Genomic DNA, 25,600 nt, shown 5'->3' on the forward strand with positions numbered 1-25,600 from the left:
TGGTACCAAGAACATTGGTTAAAAATCTCTGGGCTGTTGCAGAGTGCAGTGTGTTTCAACATAAATTACATTTTAAAAGTTGGATTTGGGGAAGAAGTGTGCTTCTAAAACAAAGAAAACCAAAGATTCAGAACATTGTTTCTTCTACAGCAATGTGTACACATACCATCCTTCATTCTTTCTAGGTGTAGATAAGGCAAGGTATTAATCAGACTAACAGGCAGATTCTTGTTCCAGTCAATAATCAGAGTCTTTCCCCAACTTCTGCAGAACTAAGAAGCTTCACAGCAAAGCATTCTTAATGGGACAGGTGGGTCATATTACTCCCATATTAAGTGATCACCTATTCTTTGTCCAGCAAACTGTGAAGCCAGTCCAACATCCCAATTTGCATAAACAGTACTTTGGGGTGATGGCATACATAGAAAGGGGTACTTTGTTTGTTGCTTTTGAATTTTGGATCTCTGTGAAGATTGAGGATGCCACCTTTCCCCACAAAGTGGCTCTGTGCATTTAACAGTTGCACAGTAATTAAAGAATGCCATTTTTAGGGTGGCCAACCCTTGTAGGAATCTGACCTCTTGTTTTCATTCCTGAGTTTTCACTCATCCTCTCTCTAACAAGGCTGAGTTGGTTCCTCAGACCCAGTTGCATATTCAACACATTATGCAAAAGCAGCTTAAATTAAGGAATGGAAGTTTTCAAAGCCTTATTCTCCAAAATGACTTTTAGGCCTCCCAAGAACATATAGAAATCAAGCAAGCAAGCAAACTGTAGCTCTTCCACCAAGAAATTCATATGTATTGTCTGATGGGGCCATCATATATGAAAATATTTTATGCTGAGACAAAGCTTTGTGTCAAATATAGTGTGCATATTCTATCTGTGACAGATGTATGATCTGGGATGGCCCAAGGGTTATTTGGAAAGCAGAAATTTGCTAATCTGTGTTATTTACTTAATCTACTTCCACGACTCCTACCAGAGCTAGAGGAGAAGGGGGGAGTTCACTGGGGTTGAATCCTTGTGTGTAAGGGATTCATAGTAGGCTGCCACCTACTATGGTTGGGGGGGGGGGCAGGAAGCAAGAAGCAAAATGCTCCCAAAAAGGCCTGAGCAGTCCTAGGCCCCCAAAGGTGTTGGGACTAAGGCAGACCTAAAATGAAGAGCAGCACACTTCAACAACAAGGATTTATCAGACTAAAAGAAAAAGGTATGCAATAAGAACAATTGTCTTTTCATAAAACAGATTGTAAGGGAGTTTTCATCAACCTGGCAACACACATTCCAAGCAAATCAGTAAAGAAAAATAACTTCCCTGACATGTTTAACTGATTTGGTTGTAACTTATTAATTACAGGCTGCAGCCTCCCCATATCTCCAGCAGCTCTCAGCCTACTGCTTTCTCATGGCCCTCCTGGGACAGACTAACTAAGAAGCTTCTGCTAGTGCCTGAGCTAGAAATCCCCGTCCATTGGTCCCTTTGATTTGAACTTCTGAAGTATCAGGGTACCCCTGACCACAACAGGGGAGGTTCGTTCCTGGGCGGATGGAGCCTAATAATCAGCCCAGACGAGAGGACTTAAGATCAAAGTTTTATTTGCCCTTAAGTAGCAAATGTGCTGCCCGGCTCGCTCTCAAAAGCAGGACAGAGGCCTTTTTTTGGTTAATTAAATACCTCATCCCGAGAAAACCGAAAGCTCCAAAACGTGATATAGTGGCTCTAATGTATTTGGAAGGCGAAACCGTGGTTTTCCGGGATAGGGATGGTACAATAAGTAGGATGAATTATTGAGACCCAGAGTATGAAGGTCCTATTCACCGCGATGGTGAAGAGGTATATAACATCGGTTTTAGAGACCCAGAGTCTGAATATGAGGACCCAGTTCCTGACGACATCTCAGAATATGATGTATATGTAGTGTTAGTCCGCCCGATGGGAGGGGGAGATTCTGGCTATATTGAACGGATCTGATGATTCAGATTTTGAAAACAGAGAGGTCCGGGAACTGGTGTATGGGCTATAGAAGTTGAAATCAAAAGCAATCGCTTGACATAAGCTTTGCCATTTTGTTTGGGCCTGCAGTAAGACTTTTGCTTATACTGAAATGATTTTCATCCCTGGTAGTTGTTTTCCCCTTAGTTACCGCAAGTGCTGAAGGAGCAAGATAAGATTGGCCAACTGCTTGCACGCATAATTTATGACCTATTCCGAGACGGAACAGGAACTAACCATGAGTTATGATATATAACTGTGGGTTTTTTTGGTGTTAACTGTTTTCTTAAGGATAATTTAGTGTATAAATGTGTTGCTTTTGTATCAGGCCTCTGTCCTGCTTTGAGCGCGAGCCAAGCAGCACCTTGGCTGCTTAAGGGCAAATAAAACTTTGATCTTAAGTCCTCTTGTCTGGGCTGATTATGGGGCTCCATCCGCCCAGGAACGAACCTCCCCTATTGGGGGGTCAGGGGTACCCCGATACTTCACTTCCACTGGCTTTTCGCCCTTTTAGGAAAGGCCCACCCACCCAGCAGTTGCTTTAAGTTGGGGCAGCCCCCCATTCCCAGGAGTACAGAAAGACCAGTGTGCTCTGAGAGGAAGGCATGAAAGGAGGTGCCCAGGCCAGGGGAGAGCATAACATCAGCCCCATAGAGACCAGCTCTGGCCTGTGAGGATTGTTGGGGCAGCCCTTCCCTACCGCCACCTTCCTAGGAGTACTGAAGGACCAGTGTGCCCTGAGAGGAAGGCAAGAAAGTATGCACCCAGGCCAGGGAGGTCTTGGCCTCAGCTCTTGAAAAGACCAACAGCCTGAGACAATGTTTTATTGATCTGTTATTTGCTTCTTTTAATATTGTAAACCGCTGTGGGTGCCTTTGTCAAGGCAGAAAGGCCGTATAAAAATGTAGTATAGTAAATAAATAAATTTAAGTGAGGCCTGGTCCTCCCTCCACTCCTTGCTTCAGTGGTTCCCAACCATGGTTGCGCCAAATGTTGCTGAACTGCAACTCCCATCACCCACAGCCACAAATCGAAGTTGGGAATGATGGGAGTCATAGTTCATCAACAACTGGAGGAACCCTGTTTGGGAACCACTGCCTTACTCACTACAGCACCTCTGTGTTGATAAGTAACCGGGAACTCTGAAACAACTGCAACCTCATCTACAAGACAAGCTTCCTATCAAGCTGTTTTTGTTAAGGCTTTCACAGTAAATATCTGACTTTTGCAAAATGATTCAACTTCCAAATTACACAAATAACAGGTGGGATATATCTAACATGTCCAGTTTGTATCATCTTTGCAGACAGTGCAGTGGATACATTATCATTGCCCTTCACTTTGAATATTGTTGACTGGTCATGCTAACACTTCTTCGATTACAACACCTCCAAGTTCTGAAAACCTGCGTAAGTTCCTTTGTAATGCGGCTGTTAAAGAAACAGAAGTGCAATTGGCAGTCATTGTAGTGGAGCGGATGACTGCGTTTAGCCTTCCAACCAAGGATTAGCTGGAACAAAAGTATTCATCCCACCCGAAGCGGAAAAGCCCTGGTGTGCTCCTCCTGATTCTGTGTATACATCTCCCTAGGGCACAATGGGGCGGGGGTGGGAAGAATCACTTTAAAGCATCAAGTACAACTCGCCACACTCTCTCGTTCAGCTGAACTGCCGCTCTTCGTCCGACAGCGCTTTCCAGAAGAATCAAAGCTGCTGCTGCTGCTGACACCGGCGGCGGGAGCAACGCAGGAAGGATGTAGGAAAGCGGAACTCGGGTGCCATGCGAGTGGCCGGAAACAGAGAGGCAGCTGATTTGGGGCGCTGTAAAATATAAGTGGCCAAAACTTGGGGAAGGGGAAATAAGGAGAAAAAAGCCACCCTTGTCGTAGCTGAAACTACGGAATCTAAAATAAAATGTTTCTTCCTGCGTCTAAGGCTAAACCTCTAGCCCCATCTCATGTTTGTTGGTGGTTCAGCTTTGGGAGGCAAACAAGTTGACATGCAAGGGAGAAGAATGAGGATGGCCCGACCAAATGCTTGTCTTGATGGCCTGGATTGACTTGCAAATGCTGCTCCTGTTACCTGATTGAGTTTTTATCTAGCTTGAGGGGGGAAATAATCCACACTGTGATCTCTTTCCAGCTCAGCAGCTGCATGAAGATTGGTGCATGGTGGTTATAACAGCTTCCTGTGGGGAAACAAGGGACATGTATTAGGCTTATTTATTAAAATATTTCTATCCTGCTCCTCCAGTGCACTACTGCTCGGGGTGGCTCACAACAATAAGATAGACACAGATACAATAAAAGTAATAAACTTTACTAAAAAAAGTTTGTTATTTCTATTTCTGCTGGCCAATGGCTGTAATAAAATTGATGATGATACTAATTTTTTTTTAAAAAAAAGATTAAAAACCACAATCATTATTAGATTCAAATTAAAACTGAAAATTATAAGCTAAAGAACAGGTATAACAAAATAATAATGGAGCATTAAAAAGTCTCCTTAAAAAGGCATGTTTTAAGATGTTTTTTAAAAACACTGAGGGAGGGAGCTGAGGGGCCACAACCGAAAAGGCCATCTCTAGTCCCCACCAACCAGAGCTCTGTCTTGGGAGTGAACAATTATAGAACTGACACATTACTAAGGGACTTCTGCCAATACAGTAATGATGATGAAGATCCCAGCATGACCAATGGGCATAAAGACACTTACCATTAAGTGTTAACTGTGCTGCTGCAGCACTCCTCTTGAGGTGACTTCATTGCCTCATTCAATTTGGAATATCTCTGTTGTACTCTTAAAATTGCCCTTTCCTTCCTGCAGCTTTACTATCTGTTTTGCAACCATCTTATGTTTTATTAACAATATATGTTAGCTTCCCCCCACCGCCCGAATTAGGACCGTTCCTATGAGAACTATAACATACCCTGCATCCGTTGGACTGGAGAGTTTGCACCTCTTTATTTATAATACTTTTATACAATTTTGATGTTTTAAATATTCCAGTGGAATCTTCCACCCATACTTACTACTGTATGTACCTGAATTCAAGACTAGGTTTTTTCCAAATTAGAAATCTGGAGGTCATCTTAAATTCAGAGTCCTGTTCCTTTTAAATAAATGCAGGCATAACCTGTATTCAACCAATCAATCTTTTTACAGTCTTAGACCAACATAAAGCAATACTTAATACTTAAGGGGGTTGTCTTAAATTCAGTCATCTTTGGTTTGGGTGAATATGGTCGGTTATTGCATCTTCTTTTCATATTTGTGTTTGACTCCACCCACAAGATGCTTTTGGCAAATTAGTTCAGTCAACAGAATGGACAGCCCTGGCTAGAGTAGATCTTTGCCCCTCGCCAGTTACACATTACATGCCTGTGTTTTTCTGGGTGATATGGGATTCTCTGTGGACATCAGAAAAGCAAGAGAAAGATAGGAACTGTAGCATGCGAACAGCACAATAATTAACTAGTTAGTGTGGATACACACTATCCAGAAGTGTACCCCACCTTTCCATAACTGTCCAAGGTGACTACCAAACACACACACACTTACAAAATATGATAAAATAAAAAACATAACCATATTTAAATTATCAGAAACAAATGTAACATCAAATCAGCAAAAAAGGACTTCCTTTCCAAGTTGTTAAAGGAGCAGATCTGATGCTAACTAGAAATGCCAGTCCGGCATTTAACAGGTTTATGTTAGTACACTGATGGAAGGATGGGACTTGCCGTGTTCCTGTTTCCCTTTATTGAGGAAAGAGACTTTTAATGCTCAGGTAGCAAAATGCACAAGCTGTTTAGGACTAGCAGTAAAGGATGGCTACCCACCCCCCGAAAGAGGTTATTGCAACCTAGAACACAGGGTTTGTTATTTGTTTCAGGACATGATTGGAAAACAGTGACCTAAAAGAGGCACCTGCCACTGTTTAGAAAATGTAACTGCCCCAGAGTAACCCCATGGTGGTTCAGGCAACTTCTTCCTGTTACCATTGTGAGACAGCTACCCGTTAAACTAATTCAATTGCTAGAAAACAAGACCACTGTTTCCTGTAAGATAAAATAATCTAGAAAAAATTTACATTTCTGGATCATTATTTGCCATCTACATACCTGTTTAAAACTCCAAGAAGAATGCACTGGAAGAACAGAGGGCCAGTTCCGATACAGCCCCCAGCATACATGAATATTTATTTATTTAGCAGTTTTATACTGCTCAAAACCTGTGTCTCTGGGTGGTTTACAGTTAAAAACATTTAAACATTAAATCAGCTAAACGATTAAAATCATTTAAACATTAAAATCATTTAAAAACCCAACATTAAAATATTAAAACTAGAAATCTAATTAAAAGCCTGGGTGAATAAATATGTCTTCAGTGCCTTTTTAAACATTGCCAGAGATGAGGAGGATCTTATTTCAACACGGAGAACATTCCAAAGTCGAGGGGCAGCAACAGAGAAGGCCCGCTCCCGGGTAGCCACCAAACGAGTTGGTGGCAATCGGAAACTAACCTCTCCAGATGATCTTAACAGGCAATGGGGTTCATGGCGAAGAAGACATTATCTTAAATACCCAGGGCCTAAGTTGTTTAGAGCTTTATAGGTAATAACCAGCACTTTGTATTTTGCCCGGAAATGTGTCAGCAGCCAGTGTAGTTCTTTCAACACAGGAGTAATATGGTCTCTCCTAGATGACCCAGAGACCAACCTGGCCACTGCATTCTGGAACAACTGCAGTTTCCGGACTACATACAAAGGCAGCCCCACATAAGAGTGCATTGCAGTAATCCAGCCTAGAGGTTGCCAGCATATGTACCACCATTTTGAGGTCATCCATCTCAATAAATGGACACAGCTGGCATATCATCCTAGGCTGATAAAAAGCACCTCTGGCCACCGCCTCAACCTAGGACACCAGGGAGAGTTTGGGATCCAGAAGCACCCCAGCTGCATACCTCTTCCTTCTGGGGGAGCATGACACCATCCAGAATTGGCAGATCTAAATCATCTCCTGAGCACAATAAGTACCTCTGTCTTATCTGGATTCAGCCTCAGTTTGTTATCCCTCATCCTGCCCACTACTGCCTCCAGGCAGGCATTTAGGGAGGTTATGCCTTCTAATGATGTTGACATAGAGAAATAGATTTGGGTGTCATCAGCATATTGATAACATCTCGCAGCAAATCTCCTGATGATCTCTCCCAGCAGTTTTATGTAGATGTTAAACAACATTGGAGACAATATGGAGACATTGGACAATATGGAGACATTGGAGACAATACCCCTGAGGGATACCATACAAAAGTTCAGTTTTTGAAGAACAACAGTTTCTAAGAGACACCATCTGGAATCTGTCCGTGAGGTAGGAGCGGAACCACTGCAAAGCAGTGCCTCCCACCCCCAACCCCCTCAGACATTCCAGAAGGATACTATGGTCAATAGTATCGAAGGCTGCTGAGAGATCCAAGAGGACCAACAGAGTAACATTCCCTCTGTCAATTCCCAATTGGAGATCATCCCTCAGGCCGACCAAGGCAGTCTCCACCCCACAGCCCACCCGAAAGCCAGTTTGAAATGGGTCTAGATAACTGATTTCCTCCAAGACCGCCTGGAGCTAGAATATAAAGGCGACATATTGAGACAAGAGTATGCCCATTGGAATGTACTTCTGACACATCTCTTTATTGTGTGGAAGGGGGGGCTGTTTATCCAAATGCCCCCACCTCATACATCTGCTCCAGATACTTGTTTAAACAAGTATTCTGGAGTACATGCGTAGGGACCATTTGGGTTAACGGCACTCCTCGACACGGACCCATATGATAAAGGGGTGCCCTGGGAAGGCATCGGGAGATCTTTCTGACTGCAGTTTGCTGCTTTTGAATGGGCTTTAAGAGGCTCAAACTTAGGTCTAGATCAGGGCTGTACATAGGGACATAGGAAGCTGCCATATACTGAGTCAGACCACTGGTCTATCTAACTCAGTATTGTCTTCACAGACTTGCAGCGGCTTCTCCAAGGTTGCAGGCAGGAGTCTCTCTCAGCCTTATCTTGGAGAAGCCAGGGAGGGAACTTGGAACCTTCTGCTCTTCCCAGAGCGGCTCCATCCCCTGAGGGGAATATCTTACAGTGCTCACACTTCTAGTCTCCCATTCATATTCAACCAGGGCATACCCTGCTTAGCTAAGGGGACAAGTCATGCTTGCTACCACAAGACCAGCTCTTAAATTATAACTCTGTACAGCTCTGGCCCTTCTGCAGATGTTGGCCTAAAACGCCCATGACCTGACCAATGACCACTGTGACTGGGGATGATGCAAGTTGCAGTCCAACAACAACTCAGGGGCTGAAGTTGTCCTCATTTAGATAGTCAGTAGGTGCACACACAGGTTAGACAGATCTTAATCCTTATTGACTCAGAGTTCCAGAATGCACTGGAACTCTGGGGTATGGAAGTTAGCTGCTGGAGAGGCTTTATTGGTCTTTCTCTCTCACTTGCATTCTATAGCATAGCGCCACCCTACTGTATAGTTTGCCAGATTGAACAGGCAATGGTGGCACCAGAAAAGGGGGGGGCACAGAAGGGTCCAAGTACATTTATGGGTGGGTGAGATGTATTCCACATATTAGATTTCTGAAGCAGAATTGGGAAGGTGGGAGGGCAACATACTTGTTGGGGGAACACTTTACCCGCCCCCGCCCCCCCCCCCGCAGCCATCCTTGAGTACAGAGCATGCACATTCTCTCCTCCTCTTTCTAATTTATCTCATGTGCCCAGCTAAACGGAAAGCATTCTGGTTTTTAAAGCTATCGTTTCCTGTAAGGTTGAAACCCCAATAAGCACTCCATACAAACCAGATTATCAAACCATGGTTTCCTCACTGCATGCCACACTCATACATCCTTAGGCTTCCATCCTGTTCTTAAAACTAAACTCCAACCTTCCTTGAGCTCTACATTCATGAACAATGCAATGGGACTTTAGACAAATGTCTGGGAGGCAACAGATTACTCAAATCCAACATGTTAAACCCAACCCCTGCTAACTTGGCAAAGAGGCACCTTTTAACATGGTGATTCTCTTTATTTAGTAGGGGGAGAGTAACTGGCCCTATCCACCCCCAGCACAGTATCTCCAGTGACTGCTGCTGCTGGTGTCTGTCTTATGTTTCTTTTAGATTGTGAGCCCTTTGAGGACAGGGATCCATCTTATTTATTTATTATTTCTCTGTGTAAACATAAGAAATCCAAAAATAGCTGTGGAAAAGGTTGAAATACAACTTAGTCTGATCTAAGTATTACCAAAACTTGACCCTTAACTCATATTCTGAGTATCTTCAGACCAGGGAGGACAGTATCTGTTGTACTGTAAAACAATGCAGTGTCAGTGTCAAAGAGACTAAGTTATACAAGAAGTCCCCAGTTCAAACCTCACCATTGCCAGAGACTTGCTAGGTGCCTTAAGCAAAGCTCCTAAAGTGCATTTGCAGATTGGCCTTTCCTCATTGTTGCTAAATGACCACAGTCAACTCTCACCCAAGGAGCTGACAACCTGTATCTTACTTGCCAGGCTAGCAAAAGTGTGCCGTGGCAGGTAACCCCGTGAGATGTTAATAAGTAGACTTCAGATTCTGTCAGGCTCTGTTTCTATTCGGTTGAATTCTCATAGTCTCGCCAATCCACTATGTTCTGCGCTAGTCTGCCTCCACCCCGGCCTGCCACATTTTGGTCTTGGCCTTCCAGATCCCTTGCACTGTGTGCCTGCGGCCACCAGGTTCTGCACTAGCTATACACCCTACTGGTACCAGGTGAGGAGCATGGCTTGGCATGGCTTCTAGTTCTAGCAGTTGCGAATCTTGCCAGATTTTGTTCGCAAATTAAACACCGGTCCGGGAAAGAAAACAGAACCGCGCCGCCGCCTTTTCACCATTTGCGGGAGAGTCAAGCCCGCGCCCTGAATGCCTCGAGGCCACTTCTGACGTGCTCAAGAGACTTCCGGAACCTGGCTGGCAGAGAGAGCCGGAGGGTGGGTGGAGCCTTTTGCGTGACGTTAGGAAAGCGAAACTATGCGCAGCCTCCAGTGAGAGCGAAGCGAGCTGCTAGAGAAAACGAAACTTTGCCGGTTTATTGTGTCGAGGTGCAGAGATCTCTTGGAAAGCGGTCCTTGTGTCCGGCAGTGTGGTAACGCGTTTACAGCTGGGAAGAAGTGAGTACCTCTTAGAGTTGGAGAAGCTTTTATGTAGCCAACCGATCTTGCTTTAAGGAGGGACTGGGGACCCGTTTAAACCTTTGTAGGCGCGCTGGAGGGAAAGCTGCTCAGCTGCGCCTCGGGTCTTTTAACTGGACGAAGCGCTTGTTCGTGACTTCGTAGGAAGCATTAGCTACGAAGCTTTTGCACAGGCAAGGTTCTGGGTACGGAAGTCCGAATGGAGCCACAGGCACTAGCCTTCCACACACACCCCCCCCCCGGGTTGAGCCAGTTCCCATTGAATCCAGTGGGCCACACTTCCGGGGTGTGTGTGTATAGGACTGGGGCTATGTTGCACGTTTGCGAGAAGAGGGTATGGGGGGTAAGGCAATATTTGCATGGCTATGGAAACGAGTGATTCTGCAGGGGTTCGAGCGTGTTGGCGGAAGAAGAAAGAAGGACTGCTACTTGCAATATTGGGATAGATGGCTAATGTTGGGAATCTAGACTGGTCGGACTCCCCGTGTCCCCCAGCCTCTGTGCTTGGGGAAAACGGCTTTCCCTGGGCGTGGTATTAATCTGTGGTGGCGGGACATACGTACTTTTCCTATTTTTTTCTTGTGGAAGATCTTAACAAGGTGACGAAAGCGCCCCTAGCTCTGCTTTGTTGAGGATTTTTATTTGGGAGATGAACTTTCGTGCGTCGTGTTCTTCGATTACTGTTAGAATCAGGTATCACTTCAAATAGTTATGTAAATTACATGCCCGGGAGAGGCGTACTGGGCCTTTGTTTTTTAAACCGGAAGATTAAACTTTTGTACCATCTTGCCCAAAACAATCTGGTAGGGAGAAATGAATGCTTATTTATCATATTTGAACAGGCGTGGTTTTCATGTTTATGTTGGCAAACTGATGTCTCCTGGGAATGCGCTCAGCGAAAAATGCTGCTCCTAAGACCGAGCGACTCTTGCCTTGCAAAGCAAACCTTTTTAGAATGTAATCTCAATGAATTCTGGGGTTTGTAGTGCGGGGACTGCGTGGTTTTTATAAGCAGGGGGTTCCTGCTTTCTTATTGGTCGCAACGGATGCATCTTCCGGTCATAGGTGGAATGGAGTGGTGTGGCAATCAAGACAAAAGAGTTCCCGTTATTTGCATAGCGGTTCCTGATTGGACTCCTGACCTGGCCAAGCCTGCTACTCCAGTCCAAGGCTTGTGTACTGCGAAAAGGTGGAGGCCAGGACTAAAGTGCCCTCACATTGTTTGTAGGTGCGCCCTTGAGAAGACGGTGGGACGTTTAAGGGCGGACCCTTTGAGGAGAGTGGGAGAAACGTAGTCTGTGTGGGTGTGTCGCGGAGGGAACACAGCGAGCCCCTTGACATTATATGTGGGGAAGACGAACTTCTATTTGTTTGTTGTTAGCTTGAACATGTGACAACAAATTTTACATGTATGTTGACCTTGATGTCATAGTCTAAAATGACAGCTATTGCAGATGAGCATCTCCAAGAATGAGTGTAGACCTTGTAGCTAGGTTTGCCGCCACCTTGTGTTTTGTGACGGTGTTCCTATGCTCTTTAACAGCTGTGTGGTAGTCAGAAGCTTGGCTAATGAAACACTACCCAGCATTGCTCCTTTGAACTGGGAAATGGCCTTAGGTTGAATGTTTGTATGCCTTGTAAAACTATTAAACGCCCTCCCTGAAGTGCTTCCTCATGCTCCCTCTCTCAGTGTTCTTAAAAACAACTAAAACCACATCTTTTTAATGTTTCACCTGTTGTGTATATCTGGTAGGTTCTTTAGTTGTTTAGTTTTTATAATTCTTAGTTTTTAGCTTTAAAATTTTAATTCAGAATTTTAAAAGTAATTTTTATTGTGGTTAGGAACATAGGAAACTGCCATATACTGAGTCAGACCATTGGTCTATCTAGCTCAGTTTTGTCTTCACAGACTGGCAGCGGCTTCTCCAAGGTTGCAGGCAGGAATCTCTCTCAGCCCTATCTTGGAGAAGCCAGGGAGGGAACTTGAAATGCTCTGCTCTTCCCTAGAGCAGCTTCATCCCCTGAGGGGAATATCTTGCAGTGCTCACACATCAAGTCTCCCATTCATATGCAACCAGGGCAGACCCTGCTTAGTTATGGGGAAAAGTCATGCTTGTTACCACAAGACCAGCTCTCCAAGTCATGCAAGTCATGCTTGTTACCACAAGACCAGGTTTTAGCTTGGATTTTTAACTTGTCTGATTTGGTTAATTTTTTTAGTCTGATTTTATATTGTAACAGTTTTATAAATGTTGTGAACTGCCCTGAGCAGTAATGTACTGGAGGGACGGGATATACATATATTTTAAATGAATGAATGAATGAATGAATGTCACAGAAACCTTATTGAAGGCATGGGGAAGCATTGCTTGTGGCACAATATGAGGTCTGCACAGATGAGATCTCAATTGACACAGATGTTTTTAAACATGACTGAGTTGGTCCATGCTTCCATTGGATTTATTTAAAATGTTTTCATTTCCATGGACCCAAAGTAGTGTTTGAAGTACATGATTAAATTGGTCTGAAGCACCCCAGCTTCAAAATGGAACAAAGCAAGCTAATGGTGGGAAATGACAACACAAACAGAATATATACAGACCTCGTGGCATACAGTCCAGAAAACAGAGAGCACCCAAATTTAAGTGGATTCAAAAGCCTTTCTGAAGAACCATGCCTGAAGCAGCATTCTCTATTCTGCCTACTTTCTGCATAAGTGGAATGTAGGCCCAGTTCACTTTCACATGGCAAGGTTCTTTACTATACCATTAGTTGCTCTTTAACACCTGATATTTACCTAAATGCAGTGCAGCTTATTTGTACAACTATGCACATGTAGTTATAGCTTTCTGGTTGGCGGATAGAGGAAAACAGTACCATTTGAAGAGAGCTGCAACATGATCATGGGAATGGTTAAACACAAACTGCTGAGTGACTGGTACATCCAACATTTTATTTATTTATTACACTTCTATCCTGCTCTTCCTCAAAAGAGCCCAAAGTGGTAGTTTATCCTCACAAAGCATCCTGTGAGGCAGGTTAGTCTTGAGAGTTAAGTGATTGGCCCAGAGCCACCCTTGACATTATATGTGGAGAAGACAAACTTTATTAGCTTCTTCCTACTCTTGTTACCTTGAACATTTGGTAACAAATTTAACATGTATGTTCAGTTGAATTTGATGTCATAGTCTAAAATGACAGCTATTGCAGATGAGCATCTCCAAGAAAGAGTGTAGGCCTTGTAGCTAGGGTTGCCATGTTGCTTCCTGAGCCTCTAAACAGCTGCAATAGGAGCAGAGGTTTAAGCAGAAAAACCTTTCTTGCAGATACTATATATAAAGCTGTACTGCAAAGTATTACACACTAGAGAAATGTACCTCTGAATATCGTGTGTGTGTTAAAATGCAGGTAAGAAGAGAGAAACACTACACACTACACCTTGGTGTGTAGGCATATATGTCGCTAGTGATCCTTCAGGATGCCAAAATAATGGCTAACTGAACATTTAGTTGTATTTTCAGACATAGACTTATTTGGCTTGTTTTATTATGGCAATCAAGATGGAAATAGTTAATGTTTGTTCTTGATTGCTGTTAGGAACAACCTTGAGCTAAACACTTAATTCACATCAGAAACCAAACTAATTTTCAGCTGAGATTGGCTCCCAAAATGGCTGACAACAACCAAAGCCATCACAAAAATACAGTTATGGTTCTGAAGTGTTGCTATAAGATTTACAGTTAGTTTTAGCTTACATAATTTGTGTAAAAAAATCTGTACGTTACTTTAATATCTTTTATGCATTAAATAGGTCATTTTGTTTTAGGAACTATTTTTCTGAAAAGGCTTTGGCTTTTTCTTTCTTCTTACTTTGTGGTGGTTCCGATATTGATAACATACTCATTAAATAAAGTGCCTGTGTTCTCATCATATGCTAGTATATGGTATATGATCATCATATAGCCAGCATAGCGTAGTGGTTAGTGTTGGACTAGGGCTGGGAAGAGGAGTTCAAACCCCCTGCAACCATGAAACTTACTGGGTGATTCTAGGCCAGTCACGTATCTCTCAGCCTAACCTTCCTCACAGGGTTGTTGTGAGGATAAAAATAATCATGTACACCACTCTGAGCTCCTCGGGGGAAGAACGGGATATAACTATAAAAATAAATACATAAATAAAAATATTGATAATATACTTATTAAAGTGCCTGTATTATCATCATATACTGATTGTAATATGTAATGTTGAATTTTACAGATATGTTGTTCCTTCAGTTTGTATTTCTCACAGAAAGTGAAACTTAATAAGCAATATGATTGACAACTAACCTTTCTCTCCCCCCCCCCTTGTTTGTGTCCTCCTGAATTCCAACAGGTTATAAAAACCTTCACCCTGGGTCGACGATCACGCAAAAAGGGCATAAAATGCCCAGGATGTGGGGAGACTCAAGATGTGTCTCACAAATTCTGCAGTAACTGCGGGAAGCAGTTGGCGCCTTCTGCCAGCACAGAAAGTAAGGCAATATGTAGGGGCAGCCTTAACTATATATCTTTAAATAGTATATAATTACTTTCTAATGGAAAAATATCTGTGTGCCTGCCCAGGACAAGTTATTGGAGCCTTGATGACTCTCTGGTTTACCATTTTTCATGAAGACATGTCTTCCACCTCTGTATCTTCTGAATGCTGTAAACTCATAGCTGATCAGTTGCTGCCCTTGTCTTATATAATCTTGCCCTGTTTTGTGTTTCCGTAATGCCTGTATTAGGTTGTAGGAGTGGATAAGCATATAACCAAAGTCATAATGTATTTAATGAGTAGAAGTGCTGGAGGTATCTGACAAACTTTATTTGGGTCTAGTAGTCAGCCGAAAAATATAGGAGTCAGAAAATGGACACTTGACAAAATATCAGACTAATTGGCAGATGTTGTGGAGGGAAAAAATAAACGGGCTTTTCTTTATTCCCTATGCAAGTAACATACTTAGACAAATGTCTTATGTATTGGGACAGATGAAGATTTTATTAAATAACTCTACCTCTGAATATCCTAGTCCAGGCTAGGATTTGTCAAGCCTTAAATTAAGGACTTCCCTACTTTGTCCTAGTTATGTTGCCTCTCCCACAGTGTTCTTATTTTCAGGGCAAAATTAAGTGTTAAAACGGCAATGTTTCTCAGAAGCCTCATTGGGTATCCTCAGTTAGCACTTGTCTTTCTTTAGCAGTTCTCTACCTGTCTTGATTTTGCACACTCCCAACCCTCTTCTTTCCCCCTGCTCCCAGTATATGTCCATGTTCTTTGCACTGCTTCACTTCCAAAGTGATTAAGACCACAGCAATTGGGTACCTATGCCAGTAAGGCATGCAAAATGGTTTATGCCCTGCCTGCTACCAATTTGAGAAACAATTAAGGATATAATTGTATTAGTACAAAGAGGTGGTTGTTTGTTCTTGTTTTGTGATCTGGAGAGAACCTTAACAAGGAGAATCATAGCATACCAAAAGAGGCAAGAATGACATATTGGTAGCCTGTTGTGTTAACTAGATAACAGGAACTTGTTTCTTGCTTGCACATTAATTAAAGATATTCTTGTTTGCCATTCTGTCTAGAGAAGATATGATGGTATAGTAATCTGTGGCTTGGAGATACTGAATTTGTGGCAGATGTGGTGTTATAGTGTCTGGAAATATTAGAAGGCTAGCCAGCGTGGTGTAGTGGCTAGAGTGCTGGACTAGGACTGGGGAGACCCAAGTTCAAATCCCCATTCAGCCATGATACTTGCTGGGTGACTCTGGGCCAGTCACTCTCTCTCACCCTAACCTACTTCACAGGGTTGTTGTTGTGAGGAGAAACCTAAGTATGTAGTACACCATTCTGGGCTCCTTGGAGGAAGAGCAGGATATAAAATGTAAAATAAATAAAATATTTCGGGATGTCTCTGAATAACATGTCTGACCCCAAGATGTGCAGTTTACATCATGTTGTATCATTTTCAGAAACTTGCTTACCCAGGAGTACAGCATATGCACTTTATGCAACACATTGTGTTGAATGGTAAATGTGCTCTGCGGTGCAGGCTTGGGAGCTTGCAAATTAATCTTGCTCTGGAGGGCCTGACCGCAAACTCAGTTCTCAATGAATTGACAGGCAGTTTCCCCCGTGTTGGAGCTCATCAGAGAGAGTTGTGCACTGAGCATGTTCGAGACAGGACTGGATCACATGACGTAATTTCCTGCTGGAAGCTGCCTCCCAACCCCAATTCCAGTTCTCTCTTGCTTGAGCTGGCACGTTATTTCAGAGAGCTTTTCAGCTAATAGCGTTTTTTTGCCTCTTATGCTTTCTTTTGGTTCTTTCTCTCCTCCTCTCACTATCTAGGTTGTGTGAGGGTGGGAGGAGAGCTAGTTTCAAGATCAGATCCAAATTTTCTCCCTTCAACCAAGTTTTTTCTTTCTGATTCTGCTAATTGGACTCCAAAAGGTTTTATTTTCTTTTTATTACTTGGAGGTGACTGCTAATGGAGCTGGCTCATGCTGAAGAGCTCCCGAGGGGCTCCCTCTCAGAGGGTTCTCAGCTGCCGCAGGACCTGGGCAGCCTGGTGCCTTTATCCACTGCCCCACTCCAACAGCCGGAATCGACTCTTATCGCACCCGCCTCGTTCACCATTTTGCAACAGGAGGCGTAAACCTCGGAGCTCATTCTCAAAAAAGCTCCTAAGAAAACAAAGCATAGTGTTTCCCCCTGCTAACTGGGCAAAGAGGCACCTTTTACCATGATGATTCTCTTTATTTAGCAGGGGGAGAGTAACTGGCCCTATCCACCCCCAGCACAGTACTTCCAGTGACTGTTGCTGGTGTCTATCTTAAGTTTCATTTTCGAATGTGAGCCCTTTGGGGACAGGTAGCCATCTTATTTATTTATTGTTTCTCTTTGTAAACCGCCCTGAGCTATTTTTGGAAGGGCGGTATAGAAATCGAATTAATAATAATAATAATAGTGGGGATCAGCCTTCAAAGAAAAAGAAATGTAAAAAGTTGCCTACCTCAGGATTGGAGAGCTCTGTGTGTCTCAGTGAGCGGCTGTTGATTCAAACGGTTTGAAAAAATCAAAACTGAAACCGTGTCCTCGCAAGCCAATTCCTACTGGGGCAGATGACCAGCACCCTTTGGGCGATCCCCTGGCATCCCTTCCCTTGCCCAGGATGGCCCCATTGTCTGAGAGGGAACCGGCTGGTCCGCGCATTCCCTCCGCACTGCTGACAGAGCCTCTGCTTCCCGCCGTTACTTTGAACGTTTCACCGCTGAACGCTCCAATATGTGTAAGTACCCTTATCCCTCCTTTTGCTCCACATGTCGTGGATTGGTTGAAGGGTTTCTTTAGGAGCGACTGTCTCGTGGCCAAGCCGCGCCACCTGCGGCTCCGATTGCCGCGCCACCTGCGGCTCCGATTGCCGCGCCACCTGCGGCTCCGATTGCCGCGCCACCTGCGGCTCCGATTGCCGCGCCACCTGCGGCTCCGATTGCCGCGCCACCTGCGGCTCCGATTGCCGCGCCACCTGCGGCTCCGATTGCCGCGCCACCTGCGGCTCCGATTGCCGCGCCACCTGCGGCTCCGATTGCCGCGCCACCTGCGGCTCCGATTGCCGCGCCACCTGCGGCTCCGATTGCCGCGCCACCTGCGGCTCCGATTGCCGCGCCACCTGCGGCTCCGATTGCCGCGCCACCTGCGGCTCCGATTGCCGCGCCACCTGCGGCTCCGATTGCCGCGCCACCTGCGGCTCTGGTTTATGTCCTCCCTAACCTAGTACCAGTACCCCAATGCACTCCTAGAAGGGGCGGAGAGCGTCTGTCCTCCTCTTCCCCAGACTCTGATCCCTGCAGGTACACTATTCCTCTGATTGAACGGAGTCTTTTTGTGCCTCGAGCCATGCCTCTCAGACGTAAAAGAAAATATGGGCATTCCTCCTCCTCTGCAGAGGTAGTCAGGCTAAAATGTCCAAGGGGCTCCCCCTGTCCCTCCTCCTTCCTATCCGCCTGGGGGGCCTCCAGCAGTGCCTATTCTGTCCCCTCGATATCCTCCTACTGTCCCTGCCCCACAGGTTCCCTCTCCCATCCCCCTCCACCCTCTGACCCCCCTCCCCCTCCAGGCAGACCTGCTAGCCTCGCTTCTGACTCTGCAGAGGAAGACAACTCTGGGGCAGGGGAACCAGTAGATCCTCCTGATTCTAACAAAGAACTTGGAGAGCTGTTGGACGAAGAGATTGACCCCCCCCCCAATCCCTAGTTCCTCTAGACTTTTTTCATCGGCAGACTTTGACATTCTCCTCTCTAAAGCAAAGAGGACCATTAATGATGTTGCGCCCTCTGAATCCACAGAACCCTCCACTACTCTGGATCAGAATGTTTTTCCTTCAGGCTCTAATACCACTACTGTGGTACCCTTTCCACCCCTATTCTGCAATGTGATGTGCGCCAAATTGCAATGCTCAGCATCTTCCAAACCTATTGGCAATATTCCTAAAAAGCACTATTCCTTCCCACAGGAGGTAATGTCTCTTTTAGCAACTCCAAAAATAGATCCCCCAGTAGCCCAATTGGTATCTGACTCAATCCTTAATACTGAGGGCCAAGAACAGCTAAGAAGACAGGAAGAATGACTCACTTCTGAAAAAGGTACACAATGCTGTGACCACCACCATTTCCATCTTTGCTCGTGCCTCCATTCTCTGGTCCAAAGAACTTGTAGCCTTGGTTCCTCCTGAGAACACCAATCTCCATCAGGGCATCAACTAGATGGCAAAAGCAGCTGCCCTTATTGCAGACTCCAGCCTAGACTGTATTCAACAGTCTTCAAGAGCTATGGTCGCAAGAGTGGCAGTATGCAGATCCCTTTGGCTCAAAAGTTGGAATGCGGGCACTAAGTCTAAGCTCGCCTTGACCTCAACCCCCTTTCCTGGTTGGTACCTTTTTGGTCCGGCCCTAGATTGTCGAAACTAGAGACAAGAAGAAAGCCATGCCTGCCAACTGCAAGGATTCTCGGGGGTTTTTAACCCTCAAACCAGTCCTTTCGTCCCAATAGACAATTCCACAGCCAGTCATCCATGCAGTACTGTGAACCCTGACCCCAAAACACCAGAGGTTTTGGCAGACCACGGTGGCGTCAGAGATTCAGAGGGATTCCAGGCCATGCAGAGGCCAATTGCACAGGTGCAGCGGCCTCAAAAATGGCTGCCGTGCTGGAGGGCGAAGGGCCAGTGGTGGCATAAAGGGAGGCTGGGGGGAGGGGGAACCTCCGCAGACCCTCCTGCCGCCTCCAACAACTCCCCCAAAGGGGGTAAGTTTTAAAAAAACCAATTTTAAAATCCGCAGACCCCCTGAACAGTCGGGGGGTGTTTGGTCCGGGGTCGGACCGAACAGGGGGTAGTTCGGTTTGACCCTGAACGTTTGAACCGAACAGGTTTGATGTCGTACACATTCTACGTCGAACCTGTTTACACATCCCTACCATCAAGCCCTGGAGGATGTTCACAACACACTTCAATGCCTCAAGGATCATGGGTTCATCGTGAACTTAGAGAAGAGTCACCGTACCCCTTCCCAGTCGCTCATCCACTTGGAAGCCCTTTTCAACATAACTCAGGACTCCATCTCTCTACCACCAGAAAGGAAGGAAAAGATAATCTCCCAGTTGTGCCCTCTGCTCCATCATTGCTTGGTGGATGTCATGGACCATGCCCAGGCCTTGGGGTCCATGATAGCATGTCTGGAATGTACTCCATGGGCCAGGTGGCATTCCCACCCCCTTCAATGGTTGCTCCTTCTTTTTCAAGAGCTGATCATGTCCTTGACCTGTCGCCTGATACCCCTACCTCAGGCAGTCCCTACAGTGGTAGTTATCTCCGATCCTCCTCAGGGGCCTCCCACTCTCTGAGCCTTTCCGCCTCGTAGTGACAACAGATGCCAGCTGCCTCGTATGGGGAGCTCACTGCCTAGGCCATCTAGCACAATTGTGTTGGTCCCCGACAGAAGCCAAAAGGTCCATAAATTGTCTGGAGCTTCGAGCAGTCTGTCTTGTGCTCCTTCATTTTCAACTCTCATTCAGGGAAGCCACGTTCTAGTCAGGACAGACAATGTCACCACCAAAGCTCACATCAATCGACAGGGTGGCACATGATCCAAATCTCTGATGCTAGAATCCGACCTTCTTTTCCTTTGGCTCCACTCCCTTCAGGCGGAATCAACGGATACCTTAACGTCACCATGGCCAAGGACTCTTCTGTACGCCTTCCCCACCACGGCAGTAATCGCCAAGGTCCTCAGGAAGACACTACAAGAACAGGCAGAGGTAATCTTCATTGCTCCCCACTGGCCTCACAGAACTTGGTTTCCCATACTTCTCAATCTGTCAGTCCAACCCCTGTGGCAACTCCCCAGTTGCCCAGATCTGCTCTCCCAAGGTCCTCTTCTCCATCCAGACCCAGGGTGTCTACAGCTCTTTACTTGGAGATTGAATGCGCAAAATTAGCCTCCCAGGGCTATACCAAGCTGGTACAAAACACCAACCTGGCCTCTCGAAGACACTCCACAAACAGGGTCTACCAGGTTACCTGGGCCGCCTTTCTCTGCTGGTCACGTGCCAACCACAAGGATCCATTGTCTGCTGGTGTTCCCGAAGTGCTAGCCTTCCTTCAAGCCGGTCTGGACCTATGTCTCCGACTCAATACTTTGAGACGTCAAGCTTCAGTGCTTGCATCAGTACTAGACATCTCCCTCACTTCTATGGGCGCCTCTTCTCTCCACCCACATATTTCAAGGTTTCTCAGGGGAGCCACCAATGTAGCGCCTCCTCCAGTTCAGTGTTTCCCATCCTGGAACCTTAACAAAGTTTTGAACTCCCTGACCAAGTTCCCATTTGAACCTCTCTCTTCTATTCCTCTGAAGACCTTGTCCTTCAAGGTGCTATTCCTTGTATCCATTACATCCGCCTGTAGGGTGTCCGAGCTAGGCGCTCTCTTCATACATAAAGAGCTGTGTACTTTCCACTCTTATTCTGTTAACCTTAGACTTGATCCTCCCTTCCTCCCTAAGATCAACTCTACCTTTCATAGGTCACAGGAGATTGTTTTCTCTTCCTTTTGCCCTTCACCATCCCACCCCAGGGAAAGACTCTGACACAACTTCGATGTGTGGAGGGCCTTATGCATTTACATTAGACGCACCAAGGACCTTCACAAGTCTGACTCCCTTTTTGTTTCATTTCATCCACCTACCCTAGGCAACAGGGTCCCCAAGACCACCCTCTCGGATTGGATCAAGTCCTGCACCTTCCTCGCCTACGGGAGGTATAACCGTGCATTCCACCAGAAGCGTGGCCACATCTGCGGCCTTCTCTGCACACACTCCACTCCCAGAGATTTGCCGAGCGGCCACATGTTCCTTGATTTCTCTGTTCATCTGACACTACAAGATCTCCTTCTCTACCCCCCCCCCCGGCTGCCTTCGGCTGCACAGTCCTTAAACAAGTAGTCTGATACATCCTTCCCTCCCTGTATACTCTTCTTGGACAAGCCCCTCTCTGATGAGCTCCAACACAGGGGAAAAAGGAACATTGGCTTACCATTAAGGGTTCTTTTTCCCTGTGTTCAGCGCTCATCAGCCCCACCTGGATGTATAGCCTGCATTCACTTTCTACTTGGGAAGGGAACATACAAACAAACATACTTGTTTGTTCTCATTTTTGCTTCTTTGATGGGGGAGACTGCTCTCAGGGTCATGGTATTTAGGTCTTTTTTTCTCTTCTTATTTGTTTTCGGTGTACATGTATATCTGTCACTTGTTTTTACTCAAGATGCTCTGTGTTCTCTCTTTCCTGTCTATCTAAGCTGTTTCCTTAATACAGATCTACATAACTCAGCTCTCTCCATTTGACTTCCTACACTCATTGCTACAGCCCTGGAACTGGGGTTGGGAGGCGGCTTCCAGCAGGAAATTATGTCATGTGATCCAGTCCTGTCTCGAACATGCTCAGTGCACAACCCTCTCTGACGAGCTCCAAACACAGGGAAAAAGAACTCTTCACGTTGAGCCAATGTTCCTTTCTCTTCACCACTGAGACTTCAACTCTGTCCCTAAATTAGCTTGCAGATTTCTGTTTAGTTGACTTTCCTGACTTAGTAAGGAATTCTGTTTCAATTGCAGAGGGTAGAGATGCAGAACCGACTTCCAGGCTAGAAATGGAGCCTGGGGGAGAACTGTGGGTGGAAAGCTCCCCATCCTTGGTAGCCTCTGTTGCTGAGCAGCAGCCTCCTGAACAGACATGGAGAGAAACAGAAGAGAACCTGCCAGAAAGCCTTGAGAGTCAGGCCTCTCTCTCCCAGAAAAAAGTGAGTACATCTCGGCACAGATTGTGCCCTCTGCAGAGGCTTGGGTAGCTTTTCTCATTCCCTAAAGTAAGAGAGTAGTATTGACTGACACTTCTTACAGATGACTGATACGTTGGGGCTGATAAATGTGTTTATCTCTAAAGTCTCACTAACAGTGATTGGAATGACTGACTTATATTGGTTGCATTTATAAATTGTTACATCTGACTTTCAAATGCCAATTTCTCCTAGCACTTGAAAAGCTTAAGCAAGGCTGTCTTTCAACAGGCAGTCAAAATTGTGATCAATGTTGACTGGAATGAGTTAGATGAGGATGATAACCCTCCTTCCAAGAAGAGGAGAGAGGAGAAAGCAGACCTCTGTGAGGGCAGCAGAATATGTTCAAATTCGCAGCAGGTAGCTTTCCCTGTATGTGGTATGACCTAAGTGCTGTGCTATGAAATAACAGATACTTGTGAAGTGCCTGCTCTAATTCATTGTTGGAAGAAAGTTATATGTGATAAAAGTAACTCCTGTATACTGTGAGGTTCTCTGGATGAGGACATTTCATGTGGGTTATCCTTCCCATGTGCTCCAGTAGGCAGGGCTATGTAAATTACAAAAAAAGGTTTAATAGCCTGGGAAGCCTTGTTCTCTCTAATTTTTTTCATCTGTGTGCGGAATGAGTTTTGTTCTGGGCAGCAGTATCAAGGCAGTGTGCGCACACATGTATTCAGAATGGGGCCTTCCTGATTCAACCTGAGTGGGATCTAAAATTAACTGAGCAGACATAAAACAAAAAAGATGTCTGAGCGTGCACACATGCGCACACCTTAGAGGGAAGAGTGTTGGGAAGGAAAATCCCACCCAGCTCTTATAGTCCTGCATCCAGCTCCAGAGGCAGCTCTTTCTCTTTACCCCTGCTTAACTAGGCAAAGAGGCACCTTTTTAACATGGTGATTCTCTTTATTTAGTAGGGGGAGATCAACTGGCCCTATCCGTTCCCAGCACAGCATCCCTCCAGTGGCTATTGCTGGTGTCTATTTTTAGATTGCGAGCCTTTTGGGGACAGAGATCCATCTTATTTATTTATTTATTCTCTATGTAAACTGCTTTGGAAATTTTTATTGAAAAGTGGTCCATAAATATTTGTTGTTTAACAAAGTCTGCACTCACTCACTCACTCACTCCTGTTCCAGTTTTTCTGTTCTTTACTCACATTTACCTTTCTCTTCTGCTGTATCAAAAAAATAAATAATTCCCCCCCCCCCTTTACTATCTCCTTGCTCTTTTTTCTCCTCTTCTTTCCCTCTAATGGAATGGAGGCCAGGAAAGATTGGCCACATTCTGCTCCCCAAAGGGAAGAAGACTTCTGTTTATCCTCTCTTGAGGAAACATCATCAGCAGGCTGTTGCTAGCTGCGCTGCGGCCTTCGGCCCACCGATGACCACTTGTTCCTCGCTGCAGGCCATTGGAGGAGGAGGAGGCGGAGGCGCAGATGTCATGGAAAGCCTTTTCTGCCCTTTGGGGCTCAGCTGGGACCAGACACTGGCAGTTGCCATTATCCACTCCAGCGGATGTCCTAGCGCCTATGGTCCCTCTTTGCCACTGCCACAGCCTGACAACGTTCCAGTGGGAGCACAAAGCTCTGCTCTGGCCACCACGTGACCTCATAAGTGGCTGCGCAGGAGCGACTCACTGCCTCCCACGACACCCCCACCAGCGGCCCCACCTCTTGCAGGCCAGCTGCCAGGGAGACACAGTCCTGCTCCTGATGATCAGCAGAGGCCCCATGGAGATGGCTCTCCTCTACACTGTGGCTGCCGATCCAAAATCGTGGGATAAACCCCATGAAAAGGACCTGGAGCAACCTGATTTGGGGGCAAATGGGAGCCTGGCACAACCTGCACTGCCATAGCTTCCGCGGTGGGATCCAGACACTCGGCAGCCGCCAGACATGGTGATACCTGGGCTTTCTTCCTCACCCCCACCTATTCTCCCTAGCCAGTCTGCTCCTCCTTTTTCCCCTTTACATGCTCTTCCTACTGAAGTGTCAGCAGCATTTCAGGCTTGGTTTAAGGGTATGTTGGATCAGTCACTTTCACAGCACAAACTACCCAAGCCAGCCAAAAAGCGGGACAGGCATTGGGATTCCTCCCCTTTTCTTCCTCATCGTGCTCTCCTAAAAAGAGGAAGGGAAAATAAAAATGGAGGAAAATCCTTACATCACGGAAAACAACAAAGCCTAAAAGCCATAAGAAAAATAAGGACGACAAGGACTCTCCATCTCATTCCTCTGCAATTTTGGGATACAAGTCCCCAGATCTCCACCCCAGGGGGCCTAATGTCAACCTTTGGGACCTGGGACCTGAAATTGATCTAAATGATACAGATACTGTCCCAGATAACCCTGACAATCCCATTCCAGGGACAGAGGATTCAGATGTGGAGGTTGACCATTCTCCCTCCTTTCTAGAGTCAGATGATCAAACCTTTGTACTTCTCTCCAGGACATATTGTCATTTCCCACCAGACAATTTTACACACTTCTTTCACAAGGCCATCCATACTCTGGGGCTCCAACAAGTTAACACACAGCCCTGTCCAGAGAAGTGCTTGTGTTACCTATGCCAAAATAGCATGACCTGCTTTTTCCTTTTCCTGATTGTTTCTCAGACACAAACAAGAATGGAAAACTCCAGCAGCAAATAGGAAGCCCACTGCTCACACAAGTTATTAACAAGTCTTATCCAAGAGATGACAGACTTGTTCCAGGTTCCTCCCACTGATGCCCCCATGGCAGCCTTGCTGTCTTGGGCCATCCTTCCTAGGAATGGGGGACATTTCCCTGAGAGACCCTAATGGAAAATGTATTGAGTTGGCCCTAAAGAAAGGTCATGAAATGTCCTCGCTATCTGTGCAAGCTTCCACTTCAGCGTCTATCATAGCATGGGCATCCCTGCTGTGGGTGGATGAGCTTCTTCAATTCCCTCCCACAGATGTC

At 45.6% G+C, this 25,600-nt stretch overlaps 1 protein-coding gene and 1 long non-coding RNA gene across 8 annotated transcripts in view; one reads left to right on the forward strand and one right to left on the reverse strand.

Moving 5' to 3' along the window:
* Nucleotides 1-2,774: 2,774 nt before the first annotated feature.
* On the reverse strand, nt 2,775-10,355 carry LOC128342860 (uncharacterized). Its single transcript, XR_008315210.1, has 2 exons — nt 4,711-10,355; nt 2,775-4,183 (listed from the first exon to the last, which is right to left on the reverse strand). It is a non-coding gene; the product is annotated as an uncharacterized LOC128342860 (long non-coding RNA).
* The window catches only part of LOC128342858 (E3 ubiquitin-protein ligase RNF213-like), a 264,364-nt gene continuing 248,782 nt past the window's right edge, over nt 10,019-25,600 (forward strand). For 2 of the 7 annotated variants that reach the window (XR_008315206.1, XM_053290891.1), the window contains exons 1-3: nt 10,924-11,038; nt 14,613-14,751; nt 22,433-22,617. Coding sequence is in view for 5 of the 7 variants with exons in the window: in XM_053290891.1 (XP_053146866.1) it covers nt 10,958-11,038; nt 14,613-14,751; nt 22,433-22,617 (405 nt within the window). In the remaining 2 variants the exon portion in view is untranslated. Of the gene's footprint in view, nt 10,215-10,923; nt 11,039-11,332; nt 11,464-11,514; nt 11,645-14,612; nt 14,752-22,432; nt 22,618-22,913; nt 23,014-25,600 lie in introns of those variants that run through there. The other 5 variants (XM_053290892.1, XM_053290896.1, XM_053290895.1 and 2 more) reach the window with 5 other exon arrangements.

Source organism: Hemicordylus capensis, chromosome 2 (assembly GCF_027244095.1).
Source record: "Hemicordylus capensis ecotype Gifberg chromosome 2, rHemCap1.1.pri, whole genome shotgun sequence".
Lineage (NCBI taxonomy): Eukaryota > Metazoa > Chordata > Lepidosauria > Squamata > Cordylidae > Hemicordylus > Hemicordylus capensis.